Source organism: Lontra canadensis, unplaced genomic scaffold (assembly GCF_010015895.1).
Source record: "Lontra canadensis isolate GAN:19392208 unplaced genomic scaffold, GSC_riverotter_1.0 scaffold150, whole genome shotgun sequence".
NCBI lineage: Eukaryota > Metazoa > Chordata > Mammalia > Carnivora > Mustelidae > Lontra > Lontra canadensis.
The window spans coordinates 1,593,835-1,615,615 of NW_022631144.1; the positions used below are offsets into that span (position 1 = coordinate 1,593,835).

Sequence of the window (21,781 nt, forward strand, 5' to 3'; positions counted from 1 at the left end):
CTTCAAACACTTAAAGGATGCAAGGGTGATGCCTTATGCATTCACATGTATCACCCTGCTGAATCACAAGGACCACAGTAAAAGACAAAGGACTATCATAAACTTAACCAAGTAATCATGCCGATCATGGCTCCTATGCCAGATACGATACCTCTCTTGGAACTTATGAACACAGCCTCTGGCATGGTATATGACTGTTAATCTGGAAAACTTTTTTTCAATCATTAAGAACATTGAAAGTGTTTATATATACATAGGAAGGATAGCAATGTATTCTAACCTACTGTCATAGGGTTATGTTAATTCTACTCTCTCACTAGGTAGTCTGCAGGAATTTTGTTCATCCTGATATTCCACAAAACCTCATGCTGGTAACTTGTATTGGTAAATTAGGCTAAAGATTTAGTGAAGAGGAAATGGAAAGGACCCTTGGTGCCCTATAAGATAGAAGATACAAGACACAGGCTAGAAGATAGAAGATTCAGATCCTTGCAGATTTTAGGGGTCCAATGGTCCAAAGGATGCTGGGACATCCCCTCCAGGGTAAAGGACAAATTACTCAGCCATCAGAAAGGATGGATAACTACCATTTGCGCTGACATGGATGGGACTGGAGGGTATTATGCTAAGAGAAGTAAGCCAAGCAGAGAAAGACAATTATCATATGGTTTCACTCATAGGTGGAACATAAGGAAGAGCACAGAGGACTATAGGGGAAGGGAAGGAAAACTGAATTGGAAGAAATCAGAGAGGGAGACAACCCATGAGAGACTCTGGACTCCAGGAAACTGAGGGTTAAAGAAGGGAGGGTGGAGTGGGGAACGGGGGTAACTGGATGATAGGTATTAAGGAGGGCATGGGCCGTGATGAGCACTGGGTGTTATACACAACTAATGAATCGCTGAACACTACATTAAAAACTAATGATGTATTATATGTTGGCTAACTGAACATAGACCCCCCCCCCAAAAAAAAAAAAGGACAAGTTACTGAACTTGCACCCTCTACCATTAATTAAGAAAGAGGTATAGCATGTTGGTGGCTTTGGCTTTTGAAAGTCGAATACTGCTCTCACCCATTTGTGGGGAGACTTGGAAGGCTGATAGTTTCAAATAGAGTCCAGAGCAGAGAGGCCTGTGCTCCAGGTACAGGCTGTGACATAAGCTGCCCTGCTGCTCAGCTGATTACATGACAGATTATCCACTGATACTACAGATACCTGAGGTAGGACACTGTGTAGCATCTCTGGCAAGTTCTAATAGCATAGATCTTAAGTTTGGAGCAAAGTCATGCCTTCTCATTATTTGAAAAGCAACTCCTGCCATGCCTCTGGTATTCATCAGAAATTAAAAATCTGATGTCAAGTGATTAACTGGAGCTGCCCATCATACAATGGGTATTATCAGATTCACCAAATCGTAAGGTCAGATAGCAGATAGTCACAGTAGTAATCCATCGTTCGATGGAAATGATGCATTTGGAACCAAGCCTGAGTTAGTCCAGAGGGCATGTGTAAATTGCATGGACAGGTAGCCTAGATTCCCCCTACCATTTACCTCTCTTGCACTAATGCATCTCCTTCAACCTGTTGCTAAGATCTCATGGGAAATTCCCTATGATCAGATGTATCAGTTATTTACTGCTACAGTAATGCCATAAAATAATCAAAAAATCTTTATGAGAATCAACAATGAACATTTATTATTCATACATCTAAGGGCAGCTGGGAATAGGGTAGGCATATATTCTGGTCTTGGCTGGGATTGCTCACATTTTAAGCTTGGCTGCGGGGTGACTGGAATAACTTAGCTCTGCTCCACATATCTTCCACTTTTCATCAAACTATCCCAGTCATTCTTATGTCAATGGCAGAGGTGCAAGAGAAAGCAAGACCAATCATCCAAGTATTTTTCAAGCCTCTGCTTGGATCATATTGGTCCAACATTCTATTGGTCCAAAGCAAAACCACATGGCTAAGTTCAGAGTCAAAAGGTGAGGCAGAATGCTCCACCCAGAGTAGGAAGGCAACGAAAAATTATATGGGAAAAGGCATGGAGAGAGGGAGAGGTGAGGAACTGAAGCACTTTTTAAAAATATTAACATGCCAGGTGACAGAGAAGGAAAAAGTAGGCCTTGCTCATGGATGGACCAGCTTGCTCTGTGGGTGTGAGCCAACAATGGCTGGCTTCTACACTACTGTCTCTCTCAGAAGAAGTGATAGAGATCAGTGGTGAGGGAAAAATCTTCCTGATGGACAGAGCTTCACACAGTACACTTGGTCATCCGTGCTGACAAAAGACATGGCTTGAGTTAAGAATAAAAAACTGGTTTTGATTATGGCAAAATGTGCAGATTTTTGCATCATGGAATGTCAGTGAGAGAACATTCACATGAGAAAGCAGAGATCAGGCACACAGGATGATTCCAATAGATTTCAGCCTGTCTTTTCCGTAACCACTCCAGGCTTGCACAACAAACCCATGAATAGAGAGTATTCATGATGACAGAGTTAGAGGCTAGGCATGGGATGGGCCCAATAGCTTGGGTTTTTTCTCATTAAGGACGATCTAGTTACTACTACTATTGAAAAGTGATCTGTAAAAAGCAAAGACCAATGATTTGGTACTATCCCTTTACTGAAATCAACTAGCTACTTGGTAACAAGTTGTGTGCATTAATTTCCTTCCACCCCAGAGGAGGAAGTAATTCAGTCCATAGTAATCAATTTGTACTCTTAATATAGGCTTGCCCTCCTTTCCAGCAGTACCTCTGCCACCATTACTATCTTAGAATCTAGAATGCCTATTACCAACACAGTATCCTGCATTACGTTGCCTTAGACCAAGGAACTATTTTATAGCAACTTAACATGAATGATTAGATCAATGAACCTACACATACAGTATTATCCAGAAGCAGTTAATCTAGAACAATGGCCAGTTTAGGCATCAGCTCAGGTATAACATCCTGTAGGATTAAGGTCCTATTTTCCAGGACATGATACATGCAGTATACCAATGGCCAGTATATGATGCCATGTCCCCAAATGCAAGGTGCAGGAACCAAGAGGATAGAAATAGGATTGGCCTTTCTTACCACCATTCCCAGTGAGCTACTTGTAGAATGTTTCCCATTCCTACTACCTTAAGCTTTGTTGGATTGGAGGTCCTGTGTCCTGACAGGGTAAAGGGAAGAAGCTGGCACACTTCCACCAGGAGGCACTGTAAGGATTCCACAAAACTGAAGCTACAGCTGCCACCTGGTCCTGTTGGGCTGCTCATGTCTATGGGACAACAGGCAAGAAAGGGGAATTAATATGTTGGTTAACAAGAAAAGCTAGGAATGTGACTACAAAATGAAACAGCAAGGCTGCCGGAACTCAGGTGATTCACTGGGGGCATGTCTTTGGTGCTTCCAAGGCTGGTGAGAACAGCAAACAAACAACTATGATAACCATAGACTTAAAAAGGGCAAAGTAATCAAGACCCTAGATCCCTGAAGGGATGAAGATCTGGTTCACTCTAGCAGTCAACCAAACTAGACCAGTTGAATTTCTGGCAGAGAGCAAAGAAAACTTCAAATGGGGGGGGGGGTGGAGGAAGGAGATAATGAATATATTTTGGCCTTGGGTTCAGTAATAACAGGAACTATAGCTTGTCTAATCTTTCTCGGTAGTCTTTTTATAGAATGTGGCTGAGCACCACCTTGAAGACTCGATGATGGAGTGGATTTAACATGGGACTCAAGCAGTTCTGCATAGGCAAGAACTACTGAGCAGGTGAACACCTCTTTTGCCAAACATCACATCCTCTTATCAACTTCTGCTATTAGCCACAACTGCACTTCACAGTTCTGAGCTCAGACTTGTCCTTTTTTTTGCTAGTGAAATTCCATCACAAGTGTGAGCCATACATCTTTTTCTTTTCTGTTCCAAGTCCTTTTTCAATGTTGGGAAAGCCCACCTTCCTACACAAAAGTACAGCCCGGGAGTATGGGGTGAGTCAATGCTCCTGGAGGCAGCTTTCAACTAATGGGGGATGGAAACTAGTTAATAATTATCCTATCTATATATTAGGTGGGCATTTATGGGAGGCATTTTGAAAGCTCCTCAGGTCTTAGAGTCCAAAATGGCAACTTTAATAATATACTTTTGTAAAGGTATTCTTCCTCTTGCTCTTTCTGTTCTCTCACTTCTGCATCCTGTGATTACCTCACAAATGACATACTTAAACCCAAGTCCTTTTCTCAGGGTCTGCTTTCAGGTGGGCCAAACCATTAATCAAATGCATTTATGTATCTTTTCATGTAAGTATTTTAGACATTTTCTGCACTGTGAGTAGAGGTGAGGTGAGGAGAGGAGAGCATTTTTAATATTTTTTTTTTGTTTAGGCAATAAAAGAGTTGATCACATGATGCTTACTCACTCTGAAACACATTGAAACTACCTTTAATTCAATTTCTACCTGATAATATTCTAAGAATATCTGACACTTTAATAGTATAGGAACCAATGGACAAGTGATGAAAAGCTCTATATGCTAATAAATATGACCAATAAATTCCAAATTCATATTTTCTATGACATATAAGCTTCAAGTTGTCACAGAAAATTTAAATCTGGTATTAGTCTCTGCCAAAAACTTCCTTAGCCACTCTTACAATACAAATGCACATAATACTTTTCATGTTAAAATAGTCACAGAAATTGAATAACTCACTTAGTCAAATTCACCTTTTTTGCATTGAGTCTATTTTTTAAAAATTTTAATATATTTTATTTTTATTATTTTTTTTAAATTGCAACTTTTAATTTTTTTAATAAACATATAATGTATTTTTAATCCCCAGGAGTACAGGTCTGTGAATCGCCAGGTTTACACATTTCACAGAAACACTGAGTCTATTTTTGATTGGCAACTCACATTGGGTTCATTTTCAATGCTCACCGCATCCCCGAAATAGCCCATCTTAGTATTTGTAGCACTTATAGGACTTTATGTAAGTTATTCTATTTTTCAGTCACAGCCCTGTGTTTTGTAACAAGACATAATGCCAGGTTATAAGTTCTTTCTTTCTTTATTTTAACATAGAGGAAGTTTGGTGGTGGATATATGGTCATTTGATGTTTTTATGACTAAAAGTTCAAGGTCAGGTTCTCTTTCTAATAAAATGTAAATGTATACCTACACATGTATATGTAACTGTTATCAAAATTAAGCTTAGTCACTAAAAGAAGATTCACTGTCTGAACTTTCTTCTGTAATTTTTTCACCTTCACCATCAGGCACTGGAGCATCTGGCCTTCTGAAAGAGAAGGGAACAATTTTTGAAGGTTTTACCAGTTGAAAAATGAGTTTGCTACCTGTAAATTTGGTTCATTGCTGCTAGAATATTGCTGCTAATAAATCTGCCAAGTCTGTGTCCTTAACTGAGAGAGTCTCCTGCTCTCCACAGCATGCTTCTCTTTGGCTTCTCCAGCACGTGTTTTCTCTTGCCAGTCCTTACAAAACATGCTACTTCAGCACTTTCTGCTTCTCATTTCCATGGAGACCCAATTACAGACAGAGATGCGATGTGGAGGGGCAGACATGCCCAGTGCTACATCTCTGTGGCCTCCAAGAGTACAGGAGGTACAGAGAAAGGAAAGCTAGAAATGGGAAGAAAAGAACATCTTCATGTCCCAGGAAAGCTGCAGAAAGGAATTTAAAAATGGAAGAGAGTGAAAAGAATGGCTATTAAGAAACAAACAATATAGAAATTTTGCAGGGTAGAAGAGGGCCTGGTAAAAGAAATTTCTTAGTGTTTGTTGAATATTTTCACTTATACTTTATCTTCATTGAATGAATATAAAAAGTATGAGTTGGCAAAAATGTCTCAAAGGTTCCCTAGGCACAACAAGGAGATACGAAAATGATTAAACTCCAAATTTGCAGGGATAGATTATAATAAATCAAATGAAATTTTAATGGTGTTATCAAAATAGTCAACTAGATAGGCTCTATAGTGTTTGTTAGTAAATCATCTAATCTATGGTAATACTATCATTAAGCAAGTAAAGTATACTTCTGGGGAATTTAAGAGGGAAACGAAAAATGATATAGCTGTTCTATCTTAATAACCGAAAACTACCAGACTCTCTGATTTTTACCCAAGAATTAGGACACCAACCAATAAAACTCTTCTTTGCCACAAATATAATTACTATTACTCAATATAAAAAAAAGTACAATCTACCATATTTACATTAGTTATTAAAAATTATGGCTGATTTTTGGCTTATGTTTTTTAATATTATATCTGTCATGCTACAAAACAGAGAAATGCTGGCATTGCTCCCAGCAATGGATCAAACATAAACCCATTCGCTCTGCTGTACAATTTAAGATTATGACTGAGAGGGAGTCACATGTACTCAATACAGTAAACTTTAAAGCTGGAAACAGGATGTCTAAGTTTTGACTGATATTCCATCTGCCTAAAATACTAACACAAGACCACAGTCTTCAATGCTCTCCATAGAAACAAGAACTCTAGAGTAGTGGGCATGGATACTGGACATATTTTCCAAATAAATTTCTCTTTGCTATACAGGTGATTTCTCACTGTGTTTACTTTGCTAAAAAGGGAAAAAATTACCAGAGGTAATTATTTGAGTACTACATCAAATTATATCTATGGCAGCTCAAACAAATAAAACAATGTATACAATGTCTCCAAAATAAATGATACTTAAGGCCAAAAGCAGCTTAAGCCTAGGAGGAGCTGAAATAATACACTTAATTTATGTGTGTAGCCATTTTTAAATACATGTGATCATCACAGCTGTAGACTATAGTAGTTAAGAACACAGATTCTGTAGTCAGACTGCTTGGATTCAAATCCCAGTCTTGCTACATATTTGCGCAACTTTGGGGAAGCTAGGTAACCACTCTGGATCCAACTAATTGACTGGATTGTTATAATGATTAAAGTGAATTATTATACGTAAAGTATATCAAATAATATTTGGCACATAGTAATAAATAAATGCTATCTTGTATCATCATCATCAACATCATCACCATCATGATTATCATCATCACATACCCACCATTTTGCCAGGAACTGTGTTACGTGCTGGAGATACAAAAATGAATGAAAAATCTGCCTGCCCTGAATAAGCTGATATTTTAGGGGGATATTTTAGAGGAAGACAGAAATGCAAATTATTATTATATAGTGTGATATACATGAATACAGATGTAGTAACTATGCTTATGTGAAAAGAAAAAAGTAACTCGCTTTATGAGGTTTGGTCAAAAAAGATTCCAGAGAAGTGGATATATTTGTGAAGGGTATTAGGATATGAGCAGGAGTTCCCCAGAAACAGAAAAGATGGGAATAAGTGGGGATGACAGGGTTCTGAATAAAGAAAAAAAAACGAGAATTCATGTTGCATTTGGGAATTGTAAGTCATTTGGGAGCCACAATATAAGGTAATTTTTGTTAAAATTTGGTGACATTAGACCATTTGGCAGGAGCAATAGGTATGAGAATTTCCTTCCTTTTTAAGGATGAATAATATTCCTTTGTATGCACATACTATATTTTGTTTATCCATTCACCTCTGGGTGGGCATTTGGGTTGCTTCCACCTTTGGTCCACTATGAATAATGCTACTTGAACCTGGTATACAAATACATGCTTGAGTCCCTGCTTTCACTTCTTTTGGGTATATACCCAGAAGTGGAATTGCTCTACCATATAATAATTCTATGCTTAATTTCTTGAGGAACTGCAATATTGTTTTCCATAGTAGCTATATTATTTTACATTCCCACCAACAGAGCACGAGGGCTCCACTTTCTTTGTATCTTTGGCAATACTTGTTATTGTTTGTCTTCATTCATTTAAAAATAAATTTTAGGCTACTTTGACTTGGAATTGCTAGAAAGACAAAAGAAAAAGCACATACTCGTCCTCTTTGGATATAGAAAAGAGCAAAATTTCAAGATATCAGAATCAAAGAGGTAATGTATATGAAAATATTTTGTAAGTTAAAAAGCTTTACAGAAAAGTTCATAATAAAGCTTAAAACAACACCATCATTTCCAGACTGGATAATCATATTCAGGGGGACAGAATTTTGGCTTTTTATGTTATGATCAGAATTGCTCTTGCTTGATCCTGTATATATGACCTGTTTTTCATGCAAAGAAGTTTTTTAAAAAGATTTTTTTTCCATTAATTTGAGAGACAGAGTGCAAGCAAGAGAGCATGATAAATGGCTGGGGTCAGAGGGAGAGGTAGATGCAGACTCCCTGTTGAGCAGGGAGCCCCAACATGGGGCTCAATCCCAGGAACCTGCAATCATCACCTGAGACAGAGTTGTTTAAGCAACTGAGCCACCCAGGTGCCCTCATGCAAAGAAGTTTTAAAGATATGTCTGAAAAAGTTTCTATCTTAAAGTACTGGGCTAAAGTTTAGTTTCTCAAAACTTAGTGGATTCATTATTAAAATGTGAAGATGAGGACTTTGTAACAGTTTCTCAGTGTCCTAAATATATGAGTATCACTAAAAAAGAGTTAACCAGCAAAATGCAGAAACACATATAAAGTCAGAGTACAAGGTGCTTGGGTGGTTCAGTCATTAAGGGTTTGCTTTCAGCTCAGGTCATGATCCCAAGATCCTGGGATGAAGCCCCACATAGGGCTCGAGGCTCAGCAGGAAGCCTACTTCTCCCCCACCCTCTCCCCCTGCTTGTGTCCCTCTCTCGCTGTGTCTCTGTCAAATAAATAAATAAAATCTTTTAAAAATAAATTTAAAAAGTCAGAGTACATTCACGATGTATCATGTACATTTTTAAAAAATCTCAATCTTTAGTGGTTACACAATAAAAAACACTATTTTGGTATCTAGATTTTTAATAATCATACTTATATAATTTGTGGCACCAAGATTATCCACAAAAGTCTTTTTTTTAAAAAAAGAGATTTTATTTATATATTTGACACAGAGAGTGCACAAACAAGGGGAGTGGCAGGCAGAGGGAGAGGGAGAAGCAGGCTCCCTGCTGAGCAAGGAGCCTGATATGAAGGCTAGATCCCAGAACCTGGGATCGTGACCTGAGCCTAAGGCAGCGGCTTAACCAAATGAGCCACCTAGGTGCCCCATATAAAAGTCTTAATAAAAGCAAAATTTTTAAAACTTTAACTTTAAACTCATTACTTAGTCTAAGTATCTTTTAAAATAAGTGTTTCAACTACTTATTAAAGTTACTAAGGCTGACTTCAACAAAAAATGAGCCAAAATTCAGAAAGGAAAGGAGAAGGAAGAACTAAATATACACCAATCATTACACAGATGCTGTGTGCTTGTTCTTTTTGATACTCACCTTTCTCCCATTTAGGTCAATCAAATAAGGAGTTCAACCACAATTCCTGCTGCCCCCATTCTTTCCCTGTACCCTTCCTTGTTTCAGTCACATAAACCAGGATTGGCCAGTCATTAAGCATTTCTTCCCCTGGGAAGAGAGACTGATTCAAGGGAGGGTACATGACCCAATCAGGGCTAATCAGAATGTTTCCCTAGAAATGAGCTATGATATTCCACACTTGATGTCATTCAATTAGCAAATCTAACAATATTAAAGCCTTCATAAGTGCTAATTCCTTGGCTTCAAGGAGCAAGATCAATTACATTGGAAGAGAAGTGAATTATTATGCCAAGGAGTAAAGTTGGAATGAGGTGCTAGGAAAGTGAGAACACCAGCCAGCCAGACACAAGCACAGATGACACTAAACTTCTAGATCCTGTCCTACTTGGACTTTTTAGCTATGTGAATCAGTAACTTCCCTTTCTGAGCTAGTTTGAGTTGGTTTCTGCAATTCTGAACATGAAAAGAGTCCTAAACTACAAATATCATTGGTTTAATTTGTTTTCATTAAAGAGATATTTATATTTGTGTTTAAAACCACAGTCACTTTAGAAAAGGACATAAAAAACATATATAAACATATTTTGGAAAAACATTTATGTAGATAGTTTAAAAATATTTTTCATTTTCTTTAAATTTAAAACCATTAAATTTAAGGCAGATTAAGTGACAAAAGCACTGCTAGTAAAAATATTGCTGAGTAAATTATGGGGAGAGAGTACAGTAGTTATCATCACTTGAAAAGTTATCACTTTTCAATATTGACTACAGTGCACATAAACTTAAAATGTCACATGATCCTGTTGTCACATGATCCTATTGTCAATTGTCAGAACACTGATCCTGTTCTGTCATAGCTCTATGCAAGGGCAACACGTGGTCTTACAAGAAAGAGCAAAACACTAAATTCCTGGGCCAAGACTGTACTGACTATAAATAAAAAGACTTCTGGGGTGGTTATAAAAATGACAATTTAGACTTTGATTCTATAGTAACTAGTAAGACTTATTTCAGCATTACATTTATTCAAACTATACGCACTTTGGTCTTTTCCCTTCTGAATGCCCATCAACACAGGTATATCCTGTCTTTTGTTGTGTTACACAGCAAACAATGTCATACCTAATACTATATATTAGAAGGAAAGAAAGAAAAAAAAGAAAGAAAGATTGATTGATCTCCCGGAAAAGACTGGTTTTTGCTATTTATCTTGGGGTCCTTTACTTCCCAGCTGCTCCCTTATCTTTTGCTCACTAGTCATTGGCAGACCACAACGCTTTTTAATACCATCTCTTTAATATTTCTATTATTTCTCTCTCCTGTGATCAAAGTCTCCAACTCTGGACCAATAATTTGATATTGTTTTTTTTCTGTCCTGTGCTTAGCCAGTCTGCCAGCCAGTGGTTGAGAAGTGGCAATCACACTGAATGGGACTCCAGGTCAGTAAGAATTAAAAAATGGAAGCAGAAAAACTAACTTTGGAATTGTTCAGTTAGGAAATTGAAGTCTATCCTATCCCCAACCAGCCAAAGCCCAAACTTTAATCCATTATGTTGTTGAATAGCAGGAGGGAGACAAAGATGACTGGCAGATAAGGAATTCCTTTAGAGGGTGGGACATCCCTTCAATATAATTAACAGAAAGTTTTCTTGGTTTCTAGTATCCTTTTGGTTACCACTAATAAACCCCATCTTGTGAAAATGATAAGTAGGCTGAGGTGGTTACTTTTATTTCTGGCAACCATAACTGTGATCATTCCACAGTCTGCGAGGAAGGTATAAATGTCTTCTGAATAAATATCCTCAGAACAAATGCCAACTGAGCTGGTTCAGTTCAAAGTCTGCACAATAGCTTGACTCAATTACATGCTTTCATCAGCCAAATCAATATACTACACCCACTTTTATCAATGGATACATCATCCAAACAGAAAATTTATAAGGAACCATCAGCCTTAAATGACACATTAGGCCAGATGGACTTAATTGATATAAAGAACACTCCACCCAAAAGCAGCAGAATATCCATGCTTCTCAAGTGTACATGAATAGATCACATATCAGGGCATAAAAATAATCTCAATAAATTCAAGAAGACCGAAATCTTATCAAGCATCCTCTCCACTCACAATAGTATGAAAGTAGAATCACTTACAAAAATCACTGGAAAAACTATAAAAATGTAGAGATTAAAAACATGCTACTGAACAACCCAGACACAAAAGAAAACAGAAATATGACACACCAAAATCTATAGGATGTAGCAAAAGCAATTCGAAGAGGGATGATCATAGCAATACAGGCCTACCACAAGAAAAAAACTAACAAAAATCTCAAATAAACCATCTACCTTCTCACCTAAAAGAACTAAAAAAAAAAAAGCAGAAGTGAAACTCAAAGTCAGTAGAAGGAAGGAAATATTAAAGATCAGAATGGAACTAAAAGTATAAATTGACAATAGAAAAGATCAATGAAATTAAGAACTGGTTTTCTGAAAAGATAAGTAATTTGCAAGACTTGAGCTAGACTAACAGAGACCTGGCTCTAATAGAATCAGAAAGGGAAGACGAGAAGTTACAACTGACATCACAAAAATAGGATCACAAGACACTACTATGAAAAATTACCAAAAAATTGGACAACCTAGAAGAAATGAATAAATTCCCAGAAATATGCAATCTTCCAAGACTGAAGAAATAGAAAATCTAAATAAACCAATTACTAGAAAGAAGACTGAATCAGTAATCAAAACTTCCCAACAAAGTCCAGGACTAGACAGCTTTACTCATGGTTATTTCTACCAAACATCCAAAGATTTAACACCTATCCTTCTCAAACTCTTTAAAAAAAAAAAAAAATCTGAAAAGGAGGCAATGCTTCCAAACTTATTTTAGGAGGCTGGCCTTACCCTAATATCAAAAGCAAACAAGGACACCACACACACATGCAGACATACATACATTACAGGCTAACATGCACTGATGAAAACAGATGCAAAGATCTTCAACAAAATAATAACACACTGAATTCAATAATACATCAAAAGGATCATGATCAGGGATCATGATGACCAGGGATGCAAGAATGGTTCAATATCCACAAATAAATCAATGTGATAGGCCATACTAACAAAATGAAGGACAAAAATCATACAATCATCTCAATAAATGCATAAAAAGCATGTGGCAAAAATTAACAACCACTTATGATAAAAACTATGAACAAAGTAGGTACAGGTGGAACACATGTCAACATAACAAGGGCGATATATAACAAACCCACAGCTAACATCAGTCAATACTGAAAACCTGAAAGCTCTTCCTCTAAAATTAGGAATAAGACAAGGATACCCACTATCCACACTTTTATTCAAGATAGTATTGAAAGTCTAGCCACAACAATTAGGCCAGAAAAAAAAAAAAAAGGCATCAAACTATAAAGAAACTGATGAGCACTAGGTGCTATACTTAACTAATGAATCACTGAACACTACATCAAAAACTAATTATGTACTATACAGTGGCTACCTGAACATAGTAATAAAAAAAAACCTGTCACTATTTGCAGATAACATGATACTATACATAGAAAACTCAAACAATAGCTCCAATAAAAACCTGTTAGAACTAATAAATGAACTCAGTAAAGTAGTTGGATACAAAATCAACATATGGCAATTTGTGGTATTTCTATAATCTAATAATTATCAGAAAGAGAAATTAGGAAAACAATCCTATTCACAATTTTATCAAAAAGAATAAAATACCGAGAAATAACTTTAAAGAGGTGAAACTTTTAAGGAGGTGAAAGACCTGTATACTGAAAACTGTAAGATACTGATGAAAAAAATTAAAGAAGACACAAATAAATGGAAAGATATCCCATGCTTATGGATTGGAAGAATTAATATTATTAAAATGTCCATACTACCCAAAGCATTCTACAGATTCAATCCAATTCCAATGGCCTTTGAGAAAAAATAATTCTAAAATTTGTAGGGAACCAAACCCTAATAGCTAAAGCAATCTTGAGAAAGAACAAAGCTAAAAGTATCATGCTCCAATTTCAAACCATGCACAAAGCTATAATAATAAAAACAGTATCACAGAGATCGAAGGGACAGAACTGACAGCCCAGAACTAAACCCATACACATATATGGACAATCAATTTATGAGAAAGGAGTGAAGAATATACAAAGGAGAAAAGATAGTCTCTTCAGTAAATATGTTGAAAATAACTGGACAACCACATGCAAAAGAATGAAACTAGGCCACTAGGTTATACCACAAAAAATTAACTCAAAGTGGCTTGAAGACTTGAATGTAAGACCTGAAACCATAAAATTCTTAGAAGGAAACATGCAATAAGATGCTTGATATTGGTCTTAGTGATATTTTTATGGATCTCACTCCAAAAATAAGGAAAACAAAAGTAAAAATAAATGGGATTACATCAAACTAAAAATCTCCTGCACAGCCAAAGAAACCATCATTAAAATGAAAAGGCAACTAACTGAATGGGAGAAGATTTTTGCAAATCATATATCCAACAAGGGATTAATACCTAAAATTCATAAAACCCAACAGCAAAATAACAAATAACCTGATTAAAAAATGGGCAAAGGATCTGAAGAGACAGTTTCCCAAAAAAGACATACAGATGACCAATAGGTACATGAAAAGATCTTCAACATCACTAATTATTAGAGAAATGCAAATCAAAACCACAATGAGTTATCATCTCCCACTGGATAGAATGAGTATTACTGAAAGACAAGAAATAACAAGTGTTGGTTAGGATGTAGAGCAAAGGTAACCCTCATATACTCTTGGTGGGAATGCAACTTGGCATAGCCACTGTGGAAAACAGTATGGAGATTCCTTAAAAAATTAAGAATAGAACTATTTGACTTCTGGTTATTTATTTATTTTTAAGATTTTATTTATTTATTTGAGAGAGAGAGCACAAGCAGAGAGGAGGGGGAAAGGCAGAAAAGTAGGCTCCCTACTGAGCAAGGAGTCCATGTGGGGCTCGATCCTAGGCCCCTGGGATCATGACTGGACCCAAAGGCAGACACTTAACAGTCTGAGCCACCCAGCTGCCTCTGACTTCTGGGCATTTATCCAAAGAATACAAAAATGCTGATTTGCAAAGATATTTGCACCCCAATGTTCATGAAGTATTATATACAATAATCAAGAAATGGAAACAACCTAAATGTCCATCATTGGATGGAAAGTTAAAGAAGTTGTGGTATATATATATACATATATGTATATATATACAATAAGGAGGTTGGAGAGGTATGTCAGAGTGATTCAGTCTCTGCAGAGAGTGGAAGGTGTCTTCTAGAAGCTGCGAGTGGACACCTTCTCCCTGAGGGTCTCTAGAAATAATGTGGACTTGCTGACACCTTGATTTTGGCCTGGAGAGACCCAGTGTAGATCTTGAAATAAAATTTGGTGACTTCGGATTGTTCAGAAGCGTTTCAGGGTGCACCTTGCCTGGATTGTGGTTGATATATTCAGCTACACATCCCCTCAATCACCTCTCACCAAAATGACTAGGAGGAGGAACACACAATGGAGGAAAAAATCAGAGACTGTGCCCTCTCCATTAGAACTATTGCATATGGACATAAACAGTATGTCAGTGAGGGAATTCAGGGTAACAATTATTCAGGCAATGGCTAGGTTGGAAAAAACCATTAGTGACAACATGGAATCTCTAAGGGCAGAAGTGAAAGCTACCCAGGAAGAAGTTAAAAATGCTATCAATAAGATACAGTCTAATCTAAATACTCTAAGAGCTAGGGTAACCGAAGCATTAGACAGAATTAGTGATCTAGAGGACAAACTCATCGAGAAAAAGGATCAGAAGGAGGCATGGAAGAAACAGCTTAGAAACCATGAGAACAGAATTAGGGAAATAGATGATGCCAAGAAACGTTCCAATGTCAGAATTATTGGGATTCCTGACGGGGAGGAGAAAGAAAGAAGACTAGAAAATACAGTTGAACAAATTCTTGATTAGAGTTTTCCCCGTTTGGGGAATGGAACAAGCATTCATGTCCTGGAGGCAGAAAGAACAGCCCCCCAAGATCAAGGAATCTAGAAAGACCCTGAAACATTTGATTGTGAGACTGATGAATCATAATTTTAGACAAGAGCTCCTGAGGGCAGCTGGGGGAAGAGATTCCTTACGTACAGAGGAAGGTCCATCAGAGTAACGGCAGACCTGTCCACAGAAACCTGGCAAGCCAGAAAGGGCTAGCAAGACATATTCAGGACACTAAATGAGAAGAACATGCAGCCAAGAATACTTTATCCAGCAAGGCTGACATTCAAAATGGATGGTGAGATAAAGAGCTTCCAAGACTGGCAAGGTTTAAAAGAGTATGTGACCACCAAGCCGGCACTACAAGAAATATTAAGGGGGGGGTTCTGTTAAAGAAGAAAGAACCCAAGAGTAACACAGAAAAGAAATTTACAGAGACAATCTATAGAAACAAGTACTTTACAGGCAACATGATGTCAATAAAAACGTATCTTTCAATAATTACTCTTAACGTGAACAGCCTAAATGCTCCCATAAAATGACACAGGGTTGCAGAATGGATAAAACGACAGGACCCATCCATATGCCGTCTACAAGAGACCCATTTGGAACCTAAAGATACATCCAGACTGAAAGTGAAGGGATGGAGAAGCATCTCTCATGCCAATGGGCCTCAAAAGAAAGCTGGTGTAGTGATTCTCATATCAGATAAATTAGATTTTAAACTAAAGACTGTAGTCAGAGATAAATAAGGACACTACATCATTCGTAAAGGGTCTATCCAACAAGAAGATCTAACTATTATAAATATTTATGCCCCCAAAAAGGGAGCAGTTAACTACATAAGACATCTGTTAATCAAGATAAAGAGTCATATTGATATGAATACATTAATAGTAGGGGATCTTAACATGCCACTTTCAGTAATAGATCACCCAAACAGAAAATCAATAAAGAAACAAGAGCACTGAATGACACATTGGACCAGATGGACCTCATAGATATATATACAGAACATTCCACCCTAAAACGACAGAATACTTATTCTTCTCAAGCACACATGGAACTTTTTCCAGAATAGACTACATACTTGGTCACAAATCAGCGCTCAACCAATACCAAAAGATTGAGATGATTCCCTGCATATTCTCAGACCACAATGTTTTGAAACTGGAACTCAACCACAAGAAAAAGTATGCAAGGAATTCAAACACTTGGAAGCTAAAGACCACCCTGCTTAAGAATGTTTGGATCCACCAGAAAATCAAAGAAGAACTTAAACAATTCATGGAAACCAATGAGAATGAAGACACATCAGTACCAAAACTATGGGATATGGCAAAGACGGTCCAAAGGGGGAAATACATAGCCATCCAAGCCTCCCTCAAAAAAAAAATAGAAAAATCCAGAATACACCAGGTCTCTTTACACCTTAAAGAACTGGAGAATCAACAACAAATTAAGCCAACCCTACACACAGGAAGGGAAATAATATTAGAGCAGAGATCTATGAGATAGAAACTAGAGATAGAGTAAAACACATCAATGAAACTAGAAGCTGGTTTTTTGAAAGAATAAGATTGATAACCCAACTGGCCAAACTAATCCAAAAGAAAAGAGAGAACCCAAATTAATAAAATTATGAATGAAAAGGAAGAAATCATGACTAACACCAAGGAAATAGAAACAATCAACAGAAATTATTATCAACAGTTATATGCCAATAAGTTAAGCAACCTAGACGAAATGGATGCACTCCTGGAAACCTATAAACTTCCAAAACTGAATCAGGAAGAAACTGACAACCTGAGTAGAGCAATACCTAGTAACGAGATTGAAGAAATGATCAAAACCTCTTAAAAAACAAGAGCTGACGAACTGACGGATTCCCTGGAGAATTTTACCCAACATTCAAAGAAGAAATAATACCTATTATCCTGAAGCTGTTTCAAAAAATAGAAACAGAAGGAAAACTGCCAGACTCGTTTTATGAAGCCAGCATTACCTTGATCCCCAAACCAGGCAAAGACCCAACCAAAAAGGAGAATTTCAGACCAATATCCCTGATGAATATGGATGCTAAGATTCTCAACAAGATCCTAGCTAACAGGATCCAACAGTACATTAAAAAGATTGTCCACCATGACCATGTGGGTTTTATCCATGGGATGCAAGGGTGGTTCAACATTCGCAAATCAATCAATGTGATAGAACAAATCAGTAAGAGGAGAAGAGCCACATGGTCCTCTCAATTGATGCAGAAAAAGCATTTGACAAGATATAGCATCCACGCCTGACTAAAACGCTTCAAAGTATAGGGAAAGAGGGAACATTCCTCAACTTCATAAAATCTATCTATGAAAAACCCACAGCAATTATCATCCTCAATGGGAAAAAGCTGACAGCCTTCCCTTTGAGATCAGGAACACAAGGATGTCCACTCTCACCACTGTTGTTCAATATAGTACTAGAAGTCCTAGCAACTGTAATCAGACAACAAAAAGAAATAAAAGGTATTCAAATTGGCAATGAAGAAGTCAAACTTTCTCTCTTTGCAGATGACATGATACTCTATATGGAAAACCCAAAAGACTCCACCCCCAAGTACTAGAACTCATACAGCCCTTCAGTAATGTGGCAGGATACAAAATCAATGTACAGAAATCAGTTGCTTTCTGATACACTAACAATGAAAATACAAAAAGGGAAATTAGAGGATCGATTCCATTTATTATAGCACTAAGAACCATAAGATATCTGGGAATAAACCTAAACAAAGAGGTAAAGGATCTGTACTTGAGGAACTACAGAACACTCATGAAAGAAATTGAAGAAGACACAAAAGATGGAAGAGCATTCCATGTTCATGGATCGGAAGGATAAACATTGTTAAAATGTCTATACTGCCTAGAGCAATCTATACTTTCAATGCCATCCTGATCAAAATTCCACCAGTATTTTTCAACGAGCTGGAACAAACATTCCTAAAATTTGTGTGGAACCCAAATTGTTAAGGAAATGTTGAAAAAGAGAAACAAAACTGGGGACATCACGTTGCCTGATTTCAAGCTTTACTACAAAGCTATGATCACCAAGACAGCATGGTACTGGCACAAAAACAGACAAATAGACCAGTGAAACAGAGTAGAGAGCCCAGATATAGACCCTCAACTCTATGTTCAAATAATCTTTGACAAAGCAGGGAAAAGTATACAGTGGAAAAAAGACAGTCTCTTCAATAAATGGTGCTGGGGAAATTGGACAGCTATGTATAGAAGAATGAAACTCGACCATTCTCTTACACCATATACAAAGATAAACTCGAAATGGATAAAAGACCTCAACGTGAGGCAGTAATATATCAAAATCATACAGGAGAACATAGGCAGTAACCTCTTCAACACTGGCTACAGCAATTTCTTCCAAGACATGTCCCCAAAGGCAAAGGAAACAAAAGTTAACATGAACTTTTAGGACTTCATCAAGATCAAAAGTTTCTGCACAGCAAAGGAAACAGTCAACAAAACAAAGAGGTAACCCACAGAATGGGAGAAGATATTCGCAAATGACACTACAGACAACGGGCTGATATCCAAGATCTATAAAAAACTCCTCAAACTGAACACACAGATAATCACGTCAAAAAATGGGCAGAAGACATGAACAAAGACTTCCCCAAAGAAGACATACAAATGGCTAACAGACACAAGAAAAAATGTTCATCATCATTAGCCATCAGGGAGAATCAAATCAAAACCACACTGAGATACCACCTTACAGCAGTAAGAATGTCCAAAACCAACAAGACAGTAAACAACATGTGTTGGAGAGGATGTGCAGAAAGGGGAACCCTTTTACACTGTTGGGGAGAATGCAAGTTGATGCAGCCAATTTGCAAAACAGTGTGGAGATTCCTTAAGAATCTTCCTTAAAAATAGAGTTAACCTATCACCCTGCAATTGCACTACTGGGTATTTACCCCAAAGATACAGATGTAGTGAAAAGAAGGGCCATCTGTATCCCAATGTTCATAGCAGCAATGTTGCTGCTTTCCAAACTGTGGAAGGAGCCAAGATGCCCTTCAACAGACGAATGGATAAAGAAGATGTGGTCCATACATACAGTGGAGAATTATGCCTCCATCAGAAAGGATGAATACCCAACTTTTGTGTCAACATGGACGGAACTGGAGGAGATTATGCTGAGTGAAATAAGTCGAGCAGAGAGAGTCAATTATCATGTGGTTTCACTTACTTGTGGAGCATAAGGAATAACACAGAGGACATTGGGAGATGGAGAGAAGAAGAAGAAGTGAGTTGGGGGAAATCGGAGGGGAGACAAACTATGAGAGACTGTGGACTCTGAGAAACAAACTGAGGGTTTTGGAGGGTAAAGGGGTGGGGGATTCGTTGAGCCTGGTGGTGGGTATTATGGAGGACACGTACTGCATGGAGCCCTGGGTGAGGTGCATAAACAATGAATTTTGGAACACACAAAAAAATAAAATTAAAAAAAAAACTAAGACATTCTAAAGCAGTATGGGGAGCAATTAATAGCTCAGGCTGACTAGAAAATAGAATGAATAAAAGAGAATCTGCTAGCCTATATATCCTAGAATAGTAAAAGTAGTAACTACTAGGTAATAATAGTAACTATAATTCTGGGACATAAAAGTATACAACAACAAAAAGACAAAACAGGATAAGGGAGAAACTTTTTTTCCTATTAAAAAAATTAGGCATTGATTAAAAGAATTTACCTGTTCTATAGTTCTGGATATAAAACTAGAACAGATTAATCTTAAAGACTTCTATTTTGTTTTCCCTTAAACTCTTTAAAGTATGATGATGACAAAGGTACTCTTTCTACATGTCTTTATTTCATTGGCATTGGAAACTAATTTTTACAAGCTAAACAGGAATAATTCTTGGTTATATAACTACTACTGTTATTTTCAAAAACTTGGGACTTTTAAAAACAATTAAATGATCACTTAGTAACAAATTTTATTTGGTAACTATCAGGTCTTTTCTTCAGTTTCATAGACTTTCTAAAATTCAATGATAGTCATTTTTCTAGGAAAATAGCCAGGTTTAAACTGTTTTAGTTTAAAATTTTGTCTCTTAGCTTCCAAATTTTTAAACACACAAGTCAATCAAAGAATGTATTTGTGACTAGTCTTTACTTTTATATTAATTTTAGTTTTGCTTTTTGCTCCATGCAGACAGTTCTAGACTATTTCCTCTAACAGTTGTACAAGTCTATATTACTGCCTAAGGCTAATAAAATAAGAGTGTACTTTATACTTTAAAGGAAAAACAAAACAATGCTTACTGAAAGTTCTCAGCTAAAATTCTAAATAAAAGTATACTCTTCCCTCAGATGGCACATCTTCTTCTCTTTCATCATCTCAGCCTTTTCTTCCAAAGTGAGGTTCCTTAGTTTTCTGTAAACATGATTCCCCAAATCCACAATTCCTCTTTAAAGAGGCGGCTGATTTCACTTGTCATATCTAGCTAAATGCTGAAACTGGTTTTCTAGTAGTCGTGGTGATAGGTTATAGTGAGTCACCCCCACTCCAACCCTTGTGACCGATGGCATGTACTTATGAGGTAATGGGTCAGAATTCAGGCTCCAGGCTGTGGTTAAGGAGCAGCTTTTCTGTAAGACAACGTTAACTATTACTGGAATTCTACCCCAAAACTTGGCACCACCTTGCAACTGAATGTTTCTTAACATTTACAGACAATGATGGGTTCTCAAACTTGTTAAATGAGATATATCAAGGAAGTACTGGGGGTACTAGGGGTTCTCCCCCTTGGTAGTCATCCATGGACATCCCCCCATGGTGACCTAAATGAAGTCTTGATGTATATGAAATTAGTCAGGCCAATAAGAGCGGGGGAAGGGAATTCCAAGGAGAGAAAAAAATTCAAAGACACCAAAAGGGAATAGGTGAATGATATATTGAGAGAACTGCAAGTAGTCTGCTACAGCTGCAGGAGATAGTAATGTATGGAAGAGTGCAAGAAATGAAAGAGAGTCTGGATCTTGATGATAAACACATCTATATGCAATTCTAAGATGTTAGAATATGTGTCAAAGGCAACTGAGAGTCACAGAAAGTTCTGAAACAAGAATGAAGTGTGAATAGATCTACTAAAACTTTAGTGACAGACTGAAAGAAAATAAGGAAACCAATTAGGAGCTATTTTAATAATTTAGGTAAGATATGATGAGGGCTTGAACTAAATAGCAATGGGCATGGAGTCCTGTGGTCAGCTGTGACATATATGAAAAACAAAAAA

At 37.1% G+C, this 21,781-nt stretch overlaps 1 protein-coding gene across 6 annotated transcripts in view; it reads right to left on the reverse strand.

The window, feature by feature from the left end:
• The window catches only part of WASHC3 (WASH complex subunit 3), a 125,002-nt gene that overhangs the window by 67,396 nt on the left and 35,825 nt on the right, over positions 1 to 21,781 (reverse strand). For 2 of the 6 annotated variants that reach the window (XM_032844329.1, XM_032844328.1), the window contains exon 7: positions 5,065 to 5,304. The exons of 3 other annotated variants lie outside the window; for them this stretch is intronic. In XM_032844329.1, coding sequence (XP_032700220.1) covers positions 5,220 to 5,304 — 85 coding nt within the window. In that variant the 3' untranslated portion in view covers positions 5,065 to 5,219. Of the gene's footprint in view, positions 1 to 5,064; positions 5,305 to 9,443; positions 9,503 to 21,781 lie in introns of those variants that run through there. One more of the 6 variants, XM_032844330.1, reaches the window with a different exon arrangement.